The sequence below is a fragment of the Empidonax traillii genome, unplaced genomic scaffold, assembly GCF_003031625.1.
Source record: "Empidonax traillii isolate 1590-97213 ecotype Southwest subspecies unplaced genomic scaffold, ASM303162v1 scaffold209:size809316, whole genome shotgun sequence".
NCBI classification, from domain to species: Eukaryota; Metazoa; Chordata; class Aves; order Passeriformes; family Tyrannidae; genus Empidonax; species Empidonax traillii.
Window position 1 is genome coordinate 273,064 of NW_020955402.1, and position 12,992 is coordinate 286,055.

Genomic DNA, 12,992 nt, shown 5'->3' on the forward strand with positions numbered 1-12,992 from the left:
TGGGTCTGATCCCTTGTCCATCCTGTAGCTGCTGTGTGATTGCACACAGGATGATCTGCTCCATAACTCTGCCAGGCACCGAGGTCAGGCTGACAGGCCTGTAGTTACTAGGGTCAGCCTTGCATCCTTTTTTATGGATTGGAGTGATATTTGCCAACTTCCAATCATATGGGACCTCCCCAGTGAGCCAGGACTGTTGGAAGATGATGGAGAGTGGCTTGGCAAGCTCTTCTGCCAGCTTCCTGTCCACAGAAGACAGTAAAAAGCCCATTACTTTCCTTCACATTCAAACACTGTCAAATTACATTCTTAAGCCTATGTTATTCATGTGTTTTATTAAAGAGATCAAGAAATTACTGATTTATAACAAATTCTTTAGGGATTACTGTAATTTTTAAATGTATTTAAATGCATAAGGTTTAACACATTTAAAGATAATTAGCTATTAAACTCTACTTCTAAAAACGGAACTCATCTTTTTTGAAATAAAAGAATAGTTTGGGTAGGTGAATGTAACATAAAATGATGTAATTAGGGTAAGTGCCAGTATTTTGAAATAAATAAATAAATAAATAAATAAATAAATAACAATACATTCTGAGATACCTGCACAGTGAGATCACAGATTTCAACCAGAGGCCAACACTGTTCAACTTGAACATACTGGAAATCTAGACCACTATTGGAAAACACTATATTACCTAGTGATGAGATAACTCAGGATAAAAGCAATTGGAAGAGGTCCTCATTATTTGGAGGTGAGTTCAGAGGGGAAAGTAACATTTTTGCCTGTTTATATAATCAAATGTTTTCCAAGTCAGGCTAAGCAAGAAGTGCATTAAGATACAAAAAGAGACAGATGGAGCCGTGGATGAACTGGCACTGCTTATGAGCCAGACATATCAGCTCTAGAGAAGGCAGGTAAAGGCTGGAGATTCACAGTAATGAAGTTACGGCTGTAATACACAGATATTTTCACACAAACCAAACAAACATGGGCATGACCCAGAAAATACAAGCAGTTACTGCCACAGTTTCAGGAAAATTCAGCCTAGTGCGTGTACTAAAACTGTTTCATTTAAAATAAGAACACACAAAAGGCTATTTCTGTCCAACTACTGTTTAAAATTTCTCTGCCTTACAAAGCAATAAATATGTATGTAAAGCAAATTTATTCCAGTGTTATGAAGTCATTATTACCTAGTACAGTATTGGTGTAGTGGATGCACAAAAATACTCTTGTAATACAGCGTAATTCACCTTTCAATGAGTGTCATTAGGCTTAAAGTCAGAACAGAAGGGGAAAAAAAAATCAGAGGAGAGTAATAAATCATTCTTCACTCTTCAATTTGCTAAATAAGAAGCATTTCTCCTTTTAAGCTTATGGATGACTGAAGTTTCTGTAGTGACATTGCTGATAGCTGTGTTGCAGATTTGTGGTCAGAATTCTGCTTACACAACTAATTGATTTTTGGTTCAGCAGCAAAAGAGGAGGCAAATTGAAAGCAAGTAATTTTGGTGTTTGCCTCTTGGGGCAGAAATATATGCTCTTCAGTCTGAAGCAAAGTATTGCTGCCTTTTTTTTTTTTCTTAAACAATAGAACAAAAGGCAAGAGTTAGTAAAACAGTGTGTTAATTGACAGTATCCCCTTTGTATTTCATAAGCCATATAATTAGGACACTCATCTTGGATTGGGAAACCCATGTTCAGATCCCTCCTCCTTCAGGTCAGAATTTGAATGGAGTACCATAAATTAAGTCTGGGATCTCAGTAAGGGAAAAGAAAATACCAGATGCTTGTTAAGTAAGAACTTGCATATTGCTTTTTACAACAGAACTGTAAATATTTTATGCTCACTTAACCAAAGATTATGACTGAACAAGTAGTAAAGATTGTATAGGACCACCTCAATTTTAATAAAATTCTAACTGGCTTTATAACATTAAGCCTGGTTTAAGACACGGTGTTACAGAGGCAACAAGGAAGCTGCAAGTGCTCAATTCTAACCCTTTAAGACACAGATAAAGCGCTGAAATAAGTATCTAAAAAAGACATATGGAAAAAGCAGTAAATAATAGTAAATATTCAAAATCCAAAGTTTTTCAGAAATATTTTAACTCCTTTCCTCTCACCAATTCTGCCTTGCCAGCTTTTCATGTGTGGCACTGTCATTTCCAAGACTGTCCCAACTCTCAGTACTCTTAAAGACATGGAAAGGACATCCTGGGAAAGCACTCTGCCTTTCCCAAATCAGCCTGCAGTACTTCCAATTAACAAAGAACTTAAAAAAAAAAAAAATTAAAATTAAATCAAGCAAATAATATGTATCACATGAAGAATGGCCAGATTTCCACGTGCCAGTACATTCTGCCAGTTGGAAACCCCAGTCCATTTCTGCCCCCCACCAGAAAACTCCATGGACAAAACCTAACGAGGGAGTCATTTCCCCGCATTGCTTGAAAATTCAGTATATTATAAATACATGTTATGGTAAAACAGACAAGCTGAGCACCTAGTTCCAAGCACAGCATTTCAGAAATGCCAGTCATTGAGAAGCACATGCATCAACAAGATGTGCTCGCACACTCAACAGCGTGGTATTCAGCCAGCTGTGATTTTCAGAGCCATGGTTGGTATCTGATGACAAATTCCATCCTGGTAAAAAGATTCCTTCCCCTCCATTTGCCAAACAACATTTAAAGAGATAGTGTTCCTGTAAACACCGTTTACTTGAAGGTAATGCCCCCAGTCACTGCAAATATTTTACCACCAACTAGCTGAAAAGGGTTCAGAAAGAAAAGCCACATTGAGGCTGCCACTGCTCAGGAGCTCTGAGCAGCCTGGGCAGAAATAGCTGCTATGCTGAAGGATGCTGCAACAGGTTTACAGACTGTAGGCAGCTGAACCTCTTGCAAATGTTTCTTAAAATTAATTTGAAAAAAACATGTAGACTCTTTTGTTCCTGCAGGCATTACCATCACTCCACTGCCTATGCTAATGGCATTCCCCTGCTATTAAAATACATCCAGGCGCCAGGCAGACAATTGCCCCATTTTCCAGCCTATTTAACAAGTTGAAAACATAACTCTACTCCTTCTTTATTTCCTTGCTACAATAAACTTGGAGGAACAGAGTGTGAAACTTTCTGGGGGTAAGAATAATTTTTTTTTTTAAACAAAATAAAACAACCGAAACAAGTAGTTATCCTATTTAACACTCCTACTTCCAGGAAAATCCTAAAAATAATGAAATGGCCCTGACACCATCTACAGGAAGTTATCCTGTGGAATACCAAGTAATACAAAGAGTTAAAGGTTTTGGAAAAACAAAAACCAGAAGGTCAGGAATTCACCCATTCTGATATTTTTACAAAAAAATAGATTAACTGATATTTAAAACAGACAATATTAGTATTTTCTGTATGGTTCATGAATTTAAAAGCAGAGCACTATGCATGTTATTAAGAGTTTTATTATTTCAAGCTTTTGGTATTCAGACAGCAACATCAGATGATTGAGGCCACATCTCAAGGATTGAACCACTTACATTTTTCCATCACATTATTACTAAGCTGAAACATCACATTTCCATACTTTTCTCCTGTCCAGTAAAAAAAGAGATTATTTATATCACAGATTCTGCTCCAAAACTAACAGGACTCCCCTCTTCCGTTACCATTGATCAAACATCACAAAAAGGACACTTTTAACACCTCTCATAGCTGTTAAGGGATTACAAATGTAGATTTTTGCTGATGCTGCTTCTTAGAAATTAGAGCTTTTCCTTCAGAAACTTTGACAAGCTCTGATCACAAGCACAGTTGCTAAATCACACAAGATATTCAGTTACTTAATTACACATTAATTTTTTGCAACTAAAGAATTCAGTGTATTAAACAGAGGTGCAGAACACCAAAGTCTAACCCTACCTCTGATTTTTAAGACCAACTCTTTGTGTCTATCAAATATCTGCCTCTTCTCTGAACCAACAGTTATGTTCATTCAATCATCAACCTGGCAGAAAGACAAACAAATCAATATTTTGCCATAAAAGAAGATACAAACATCCATGTGGAAAGTCCACCTACAATCACATGAGAAATTATCACAAGGTACTTCTTACCCTCCCCTGAACCCAGTAAGGGAAGAGTCCTTCAGAAGAAGTCAAGTTCTGCATGAAAGTTTGTACTGGACTGGTGCAAACTCTTGCACCCAAGAGTTGCCAAACCCTGATTAAAAATCCCCAAACTTCAAAAGCACTGAAAAACAATGTGCATATAAAATACTGTTAAATTTATTTAGAGAATGCAAAAGAAAAATCTGGGTTAACATGGTTGTGTTTCCCTCAACATAGCCAAGCAGGATTGCAGCAAGTATTGTCCCACAAACCAAAAAACGTTTCACTGGGGGAGTCCTCAAAGCCATAGGAAGGAATATTTTTAGTAGAAGCATCACATACAACTTGTTCATTATAAGGTAATTTTTTATCTAGTCTAAACTGAGGAAAAAAACAAGATTTAGTCAGCCCTGCTGGCAATGGTATCTTAGGGTTATCCATAATGACTCCCAGCTTGCCCTGGTAAAGGATCATAACCCAGCATGAAACTCTTCAAAGCAAGGAATTCCTTAAGGACACTTTCCCTGTGAGCAATTTCATGGTGCAGCTGTGAGCTTCTGTAAAAGACAATTACCAATTCATTTCCTGAACATTCCAAAAGTGACACTTCCAGGTAGCAAATGTTCAAACATCAGACTCTGCCAGCACTCCTGGCCACATTCTCTGCACCCAGCAGAGCCCAAGGGCTCAGAAGAAGCCGTGGCATCAGTGTGATGGTGCTCCAGAGAGGGGTCAGGAATGGGAGTCTGGAGCTCCCATCCCTGCTCCCGACTCACTGGTAACAGGAAGCAGCCCCATATCATGACAGCAGAGCTCTGCTGCCTGCCCTTGCCACTGCCCAGAACCTCTTCCCATGGATTTGTACAGAGAACACTCACATTCTTAACTGTGGCAGTGAAAAAATAATCACAAACTACAGAAATAATGGCAAAACAATGAACACAAAGCAGATTACCAGGGGTGCACTAAACTGTTCCATGTATTACACATATGACAGGGGATGCCAGATGAGGAATACTGGCATGAACAAAAAAAGAGTTTACCACCTGAACAGTCCATATGAGATACGGTTCAGTACATAAACACAGTTTAGATGTCAAAAGAACTCTAAACGTGCTCCAGGATGCCCTTAATAAACCAATTTGATTCCTTTCCACCCCTAAAGCAAATATTCCATAAATGAGAAGTGATCCTGAAATCTCTCTTAACACCCCATGCCGCTAAGACCTTCTCCACTTATTTCTTTGGAACAGGGTCTGCTGTTTTGGATATATGTGTGCAAATAAAAACACAAAGGGCAAGTCACATGACAAGATTATGTTCTTCTGGAAATTCTTCTTCATGTTCTAAATAATATTTGCTATATAATATTTATAATTCTTGCCACAAACACTACAATTCCTCCCACTTGGAATGGTGTGAAGTGGTGAATAGAAAATACTTAAGGACTGTAACATGATACTGCTTCTTCATTTCTGTGCAAAAACGCTGCCACTGTTCCCCATTTTTCTGAAGCAGATGAATCTCTCAGGAAAAAAAAACAAGCAAACAACAAAACCCAAAACCAAACAAAAACAAACAAACAAACAAATAAAAACCAACCCCACACACAACCAAACCAATGCCAGGAAAAGCTCAACCACCCACCTACCCCTCCAAAAAGCAAATCTCAAATGAAACAGATCCTTGAGACTTTGTACTAACTGCATCATACAGCAAGTTCCATCCAATTCTTCACTTTCAGTCAGTCAAAACCTGCCTCAGGACCTGAAGTATTCTCAGTGCTGATATCAGTGTTCCCACAGTAGGATTTTAAAACTTCTGCACACATTGATATTAAAACCTGCCTCAGGCTTACTGCCCATAATTTGCTATAAATTTATACAACAAGCAGTAGTAGTGTAGGTGGGAAGTCCTGGCGATGCTGGAAATATTTCATCATTAATATCTCTAACACACATAACATTCAAGTCTAATTCTACTACAAATTCAGCTTGTGCTGTATTTAAAGACAATAAGGTTACAGAGTTAGTGTCCTCTTCAAGAGTGCTAAAAAATAGTACATTGTTTTCACCTCTGCCTTGAAGTGATACATTTTTTAGGATCAGCTATCCCAAACAATTAATCAGAGCATATTTACTAATGATGAGGTGGCAGTCAGTCCTCTTCTAACTATTGATACCAATGAAGAACAGTAAAAACTGATCTGCAGGTCTTGTCTACACAAGAATTTTAGGACAAAGCAGATTAGGGCAGGGATTTGAAAGCACAGTATTTCTTCTGTGCTAGAAATATCAACTGTATGGTCTAATTATTTGAGGTGCGTTAAACAAAACCACGTAAGAGAAACTGTTGCCAAACAATAACAGTGTTCACAGGCAAGAAGTGTGGAATAGCAATTCCAGGCTTCCACGCACCCAGGGATGACACGTGGCTGATGCCACGTTTGCAAGAAGCATGGCTTGATCGAAGATAACTTTTTTTATTCGTGTAGTTCTTTATCAGCTTTTCCAAACATAAATCAAGACTGAACAGGTATGGATTTAGTACAAGGCATGAGGTTGCTAATTTCTTAGCCAGGACTTCAATGTGCCATTAATCAGCTGTTTCCAAACCTTTCATTTCCTTATGGATGGATATTTTCTCCTGTTTGCCAACAACAGGTTTTTCACTATATTACCCTGAGAGAGTGAGAAACAACATATTTTTTCTTTTTCTTTCCCATATTCTTAAACTGGACTTAAATGCTGGAGGAAAGTGTGTTACTATAAAATCAGCACATGTTGAGTACTCAGTGCTTACAACACATTATGCAAGCACAACTCCTTCTTAGTGTTTTCCTTTACTGTTTTCTCAGTAACAAGATTATGCTTTTAAAACACTGTTTATAACTGAAAGACCAGTTCCCAAACCTCTTATTTTTACATGAGATAAATACAAAATGATAATCGTCCTTACTGTTTGAACACTTGCTTAAATCTTAACAGCTTTCACTGTGGTCTTCTAAAATCAGCCAACTTGGACCCTGAACACATGACAAATCAGTATAACCCCAGTAAGAAGAATATAGGGAGAGAAGAGGAATAAGAGTAATGAGTATCAAGCATCTCAGTCATTGTAATCATTTTTGCAGTTTACAATAGCCCACATTCAATAAGATTCATGATAACATTCAAAAACCAGCAAACATGCACATCATACAGATGGTTATTTCATCTAAATCCCACTCCTGAAGTCCTGAGAAGAACCCAGAAAAACCTTACAGGTGCCACTTACAGATAAAATAGTTGCACATTACCTACTCCAGCACTGAAGATTTGCTCATAAACAGTACAGGCTTCCTGTGGTCTTTCATCCACTATTGACAAGTCAGAAATTAGTGACAAGCCTTTAAGATGTCTGGCTTATAATGCTATCATTGTCTACCTTCTTTTGCTCAGCCTTTTGGTACAGATCCACTGTACCATAACCTTAAATAACTGTTTCCATCACAGGGGTAAGAGTCACAAATACAAAACTGCAGTAGTTTCTTCTCCCTAATTTGTCTTTTTCATGACACAGTAGTTAACCAAATGTGGTTCATAAATTTTTGTTGCTAACAAGTACAGAATGATTTAAACTGGGAGATGTTGAAATACAGTCTATATATATATATATATATATATATATATATATATATATATATATATACTATAATATAGTTCATTAACTAAACCAGAGATTGAGACTGAAAGCAACACCAAATACTAATGTATCACTGAGGGTCACCCTCACTGACTCAGGTGCAGCTGCAAAAAAAACAAACCAAAAAACATCAAGGTCATATTTACTTAAGAAACCAATGACCATTCTGGGAAATCTGCACTGGCATGTCCTGGCTGCAGCTGGGATAGAGTTAATTGCCTTCCCAGTAGCTGGCACAGTGCTGTGTTTTGGATTTAGTATGGGAATAATGTTACAGAATTGTAGAATCTCAGAATTGTTTGGGTTGGAAGGGACTTAAAGCTCATCCAGTTCCACTCTCTTCTACTAACCCAGGTTGCCCCGAGGCCCATCCAACCTGGCCTTGCACATTTCCAGGAATGGGGCAGCTACAGCTTCTCTGGGCAACCTGTGCCAGGGCCTGCCCACCCTCACCCCTTCTTCCTAATACCCCATCTAAACCTACTCACTGTCAGTGTGAAGCCATTCCCTTTAGTCCTGTCACTCCAGGCTCTTGTAAATAGTCTCTCTCCATCCTTCTCTTCCTGTGGGCTCCCCTCAGGTACTGAAGGGACAGATCCAGTGTTGACAGCACACTCCTGGTTTGGTTGTTGCTGGGCAGGGCTTTCCCGAAGCAAGGACGCTGCAGTGGCCCGAGCTCTGCAGGGAGGAGGTGCACAAGAACCCAGGAGAGGGCATGGCCGGGACAGCTGACCTGAACTGAACAAAGGGATATTCCACAGCACAGAATGCTGTGTTGAGTGTAGAAACTGGGGGAACTGGCCACTGATCACTGCCTGGGGACAGGCTCTGCACTGGTCAGCAGGTGGTGAGCAACTGTATTGTGCATCACTTGTCCTTCCCGGGTTTTATTTCTCTCTTTTTTGCTTTCTTCCTTTTCATTACTGTAATTATAATATTTTATTTCAATCATTAAACTGTTTTTATCTCAGCACACAGGTTTGACCTTTTATTCTGATTCTTCTCCTGATCCCAGCAGGGCAGGGGACATTAAGTGAGCAGCTGGGTAGTACTTGGGTGTTGGCTAAGGTTAAACCACAATAACTTATATCTCCTTCATTTCTTTAAGCGCTGGGAAGTTTAAAAGCATTTGTTTTAAACAGTATGTGATTTGTCTATAAACAAAGATATATGTGTTCATACAACATATAAGACAAAGACATTTCAATATATATTGGAAACTCTCTGTAGAACTCTGTGTGGTAGACAAAGTGAATGTGGATACAAATACAGACAGGACCACTGCTAGAACTCCAGGAGCAGCACGCCAGGCACTTCACTGGAAAGCTCAAGGGTAATTGCTAAATTCAAGGCTAGGACTAACTTCAAGCTGTTAGCATCCACTTTAACAAAGGGTGAAGTCTGGCTGATGCTGTTTCCACTAACGCTGACAAAAAAAGTGCAACTTCAGGGACTGTTCTTTTCTTCCTCTCAACAGCTCTTGCTACAGTTTTTTGGTGTGTGATTCACACAACAGGACAAGCTCAGAGATAGCACAAGTTAGAAGCTGCAGAGTGGCATAAATCTAATTAAGTCTAAGTGGTAAGACTAAAGGAATGTAAATTAGAACCAGATACACATCAGCTTCCTCACATGCAAGTTGCACTGAATCAGACTTCCTCTGGATTCTCTAAATCCAGCCCAACGTTCCTACCCCGTGGCACTCAAATTCACACTAGAGTCTCAGGGAATAGTAAACCAAAAAGAATGCATTTAAGCTTAAGAACATTGAGAATACATATTCATAATATATTTTTAAATGTAGGCAAAGCAAAATAGGTAAAGCTTTTGACTTTTCTACAAATATATGTTAGTTTGCAAGAGAAATCCCCCAGGCCAAAATCACAGTTGAAACTATTTCCTCAAAGAGTTCCATCACTGTTCATTTTACCAGCAATAGTCAATAACTGTGGCAATCAACCAAGTCATCCGTCTACAGTGAGACCAACAAAACTTTGGTAGTTATCCAGTAGCAAAGTGAACGTGAAACTACAGCAAAACCAACATTCATTATAAGGCTAAAAGCCAGTAACACAGAAGAGCTCATCAGGGTTTGGAACCTTCATTTTATGGACTTCTGAAATGGTGAGCTACTGCTTTCTTGACTATTTGAATACACAAAAAAACCCTGGGACTTGTTGTCCAAATATGCTATATTTTTTTACTTTGTAATTACTTGAGTGAGTTGATTAACAACAGTGCATCAATTATTTTATTTAACGTTCAATACAATTGCTTTTCAAAAACATACACAGAATAAAGGAACAAAGACCAAAAGAAGAAAAGCTGAATTCATCTTGAAAGGTGATTTTAGGCACAGAAGCTACACACAAAAGCAGTTTGAAATCCAAAATACCACTTTTCCTAGTCAGCACCTCTTGAGGCTGATAGCCAAGACGCACACAATCCCTGAGTGCTTACACTGCTCAGAAAAACCTGGCAAAGGCATTTAGCAGTCAGCATGCAGATAACAATTTGATCTACAAAGTAGCACTGCAGTTTGACAGAACTGAAAACATTATTCTAACATTAGTTAACCCACCTGAAACTCTTACCATGAATATTAAAAGCAAAAATATTACCCAAATGATGGGCTGCCACTGACATCACTCTTAAAATCCTGTAATCACCTTTTACTGGCAGTGAAAGGAAAATGAAGTGCTCATTACTGATGGTAACAGTCTACCTCGTAGTTTTTATGAACTGAAATCTTTGCAACCCACTCGTGTCCACAGTTATGTGTTCTTAAACAAGAACAGGTCTAACCAATACTATCAGGGAATACAACTTCTCAAACTGGCCTTAGTTTGACAGAGTTCCATTACAACTTTTTGACTAATGCAATTGGAAAAAGAGGGGCACATTCATATGAATTGTAAGTAACTTAAAATAAAGGGAACGAGTCTGTCTTGCACACAAACCAATTGAAATGCAACATACTGGTTTTGCAAATGAGGGAGACAACCTCTGAAGGGCTCCTGACATTTTCCTACACATCTTTGATTCAGTAAAACACCAAGGTTGATAGAACCAACATCTAGGCTGATACACAGTGCAGATATAATTATCTGGATCCAGCAAAGCAGAGAACTGAATTTCAGACTTACGTTTCTCATCATCAGCATGTACTAGAGATGCTGCTCTCGACAACACATCCAATGGAGTCTCCATCCCTCCCTGGATCCTGGAAAATTCAGAGCCAAAGTTACAGAGAGTAAACTCAGAATCCTTAACACACCAAGTGCTGCATCACCTTTTCAGATCATACACACATCAGGTTTTACAGAAGGAATGAAAAAGAGCATGGCAGCAAAAGAATCAAAAATCTAAGTTTCTGCTATTCTTTTCACATTATACCAGTACAGGACTTGCTAAAACTAATTGCTTAGTTTTGAAAAAAAAAGAAAACACTGGAATTAGCTTTCCCACCAACTACTCACCCAAACAAACCAGAAGACCAAATTCTCCAGTACTGAAGCTGATGACTGCTGCTCATAAATGTTGCAACAGGGTTATCTACTACATGTTGTGGTTCTTTGGCCTTCCATCCCAATCAAGAGCTCCTTGAGACAATATCCAAAGGTACAGCTCCTCTGCAGGGAAGGTGGCAGCTGGTCTGACCACCTGAGCATGAGGCTGCTTTAGAGCCACAGGATTCAATACCCTTGACCTCCATACTCTCCATGGCCACAGCAGAGTCACCCAAAGTTTATAAGCCATTTCCTAATGAACACACAGCTGAACTCTGGGTATGTGTATATGCAACAGCACAGACAAGAGACCTGCAGCCTGCGGCATTACACATCTCAGGAGCTGCTTTACCCTGGCTTTAGCCCCTTGCAACACATAATTCCCATACACAAAAAATTAATCCTAACACACTAAAAATGTGCATTCCAGTACTATATCAAGCAATAGACTCTCCCATAAAACTAATGACTGTATTGCAGCCTACATAAGCCTCTCAAAGTTTCACATAGATGGCTTCAAGACTAAAAAAGAAGTTCCAATATGAAATTCCAAAAATATGAAAGGGAAATTAAGGAAGAGAATAACATGCTGTCAAGTTGTTTTTATTAAAAGGCCAGTAACTTTTATGTGTTTTTAAATAAGAAGGCAACAGCATAGGCAGAACTGTGAAGAAAACGTTAGAGAAAAACTCATAACATTTTGGTTGGATTTTTTCCACCAAAAACCTAGCATGATCTTCTGTCATAAAAACTGTTCACTGTAACTTACTTTACAGTATAATCCTAAAAAAAAAAGAAGGTAGCGGCAACTACAGAAATCTCAAACACACGTATAACATGTACACAGACTTAACAGCAAGCATATGTTTGGGAAACAATTTCCTTGACTGCACTAAAACAATAAACTTCACTGTCCTCCCTCTCTTCCTAAATAACGTCAAAGACTTTAATCAAAGGTTTTAAAGCATAAGAGAAAGGATTTTGAAGTATTTGTAACTTTAAAAAATATATTTTTAAGTTTAAATAATTAAATCCAGTAATATTTCCATGGAACTATACAAGAGAAAAATTTGAAATAACAAAGCATAGCACTTGGGGATTAAAACGTGCCCTTTCCCTCCCTCTCATCATCAGCTTTTGCTCAAGAACAGTATTTTAACTAAGCTTTAAGTCAATTAACTCTTTCATGTAAAGACAGTACCTGTGGGCAAGAGGTTTTAGGAGACAAGATCTGAGTCTCTTATTTTACTCTTTAATATTTCTTCATATCTTGTCTGGCCACATTCTCCTCCAAACCAAAGCAAATATTTGGCAGAGTGTGTTTGCTGGAGAAGCCTTCAAGCATCATTCCACTTTGATGCCTTAGACCTTGATGCTTGGTTTCTTTCCTGCTTTTTGTTTTCTTGGACTTCAAAATAACACTTTATTTCTCCCCAGACTGTTGATTGCTGGCCCTCTTACACAAATTCCTCTAACAGAGTGAAAATTCAGTTGGAAAAATTATTAAAATATGTCTGATCAGCTGATGCAGCTACACTAAACTGAAGGCTAACTTGTGGTTTAATGCTAACTTTGTCTGAAATTTCAAAGACAGTTCTTTAGGAAGAGAAAAACAAAAAGAACAAGCACCTCTTGATAAAAAACAATGCAAAGGATAGTAAAATATCTTTTATTGAAAACAA

General features: G+C 38.4%; 1 protein-coding gene across 1 annotated transcript in view; it reads right to left on the bottom strand.

Moving 5' to 3' along the window:
- VGLL4 (vestigial like family member 4) overlaps positions 1-12,992 on the bottom strand; it is an 85,018-nt gene that overhangs the window by 68,040 nt on the left and 3,986 nt on the right. The window contains exon 2 of the mRNA XM_027887437.1: positions 10,948-11,024. Coding sequence (XP_027743238.1) covers positions 10,948-11,011 — 64 coding nt within the window. The 5' untranslated portion in view covers positions 11,012-11,024. The remainder of the gene's footprint in view (positions 1-10,947; positions 11,025-12,992) is intronic.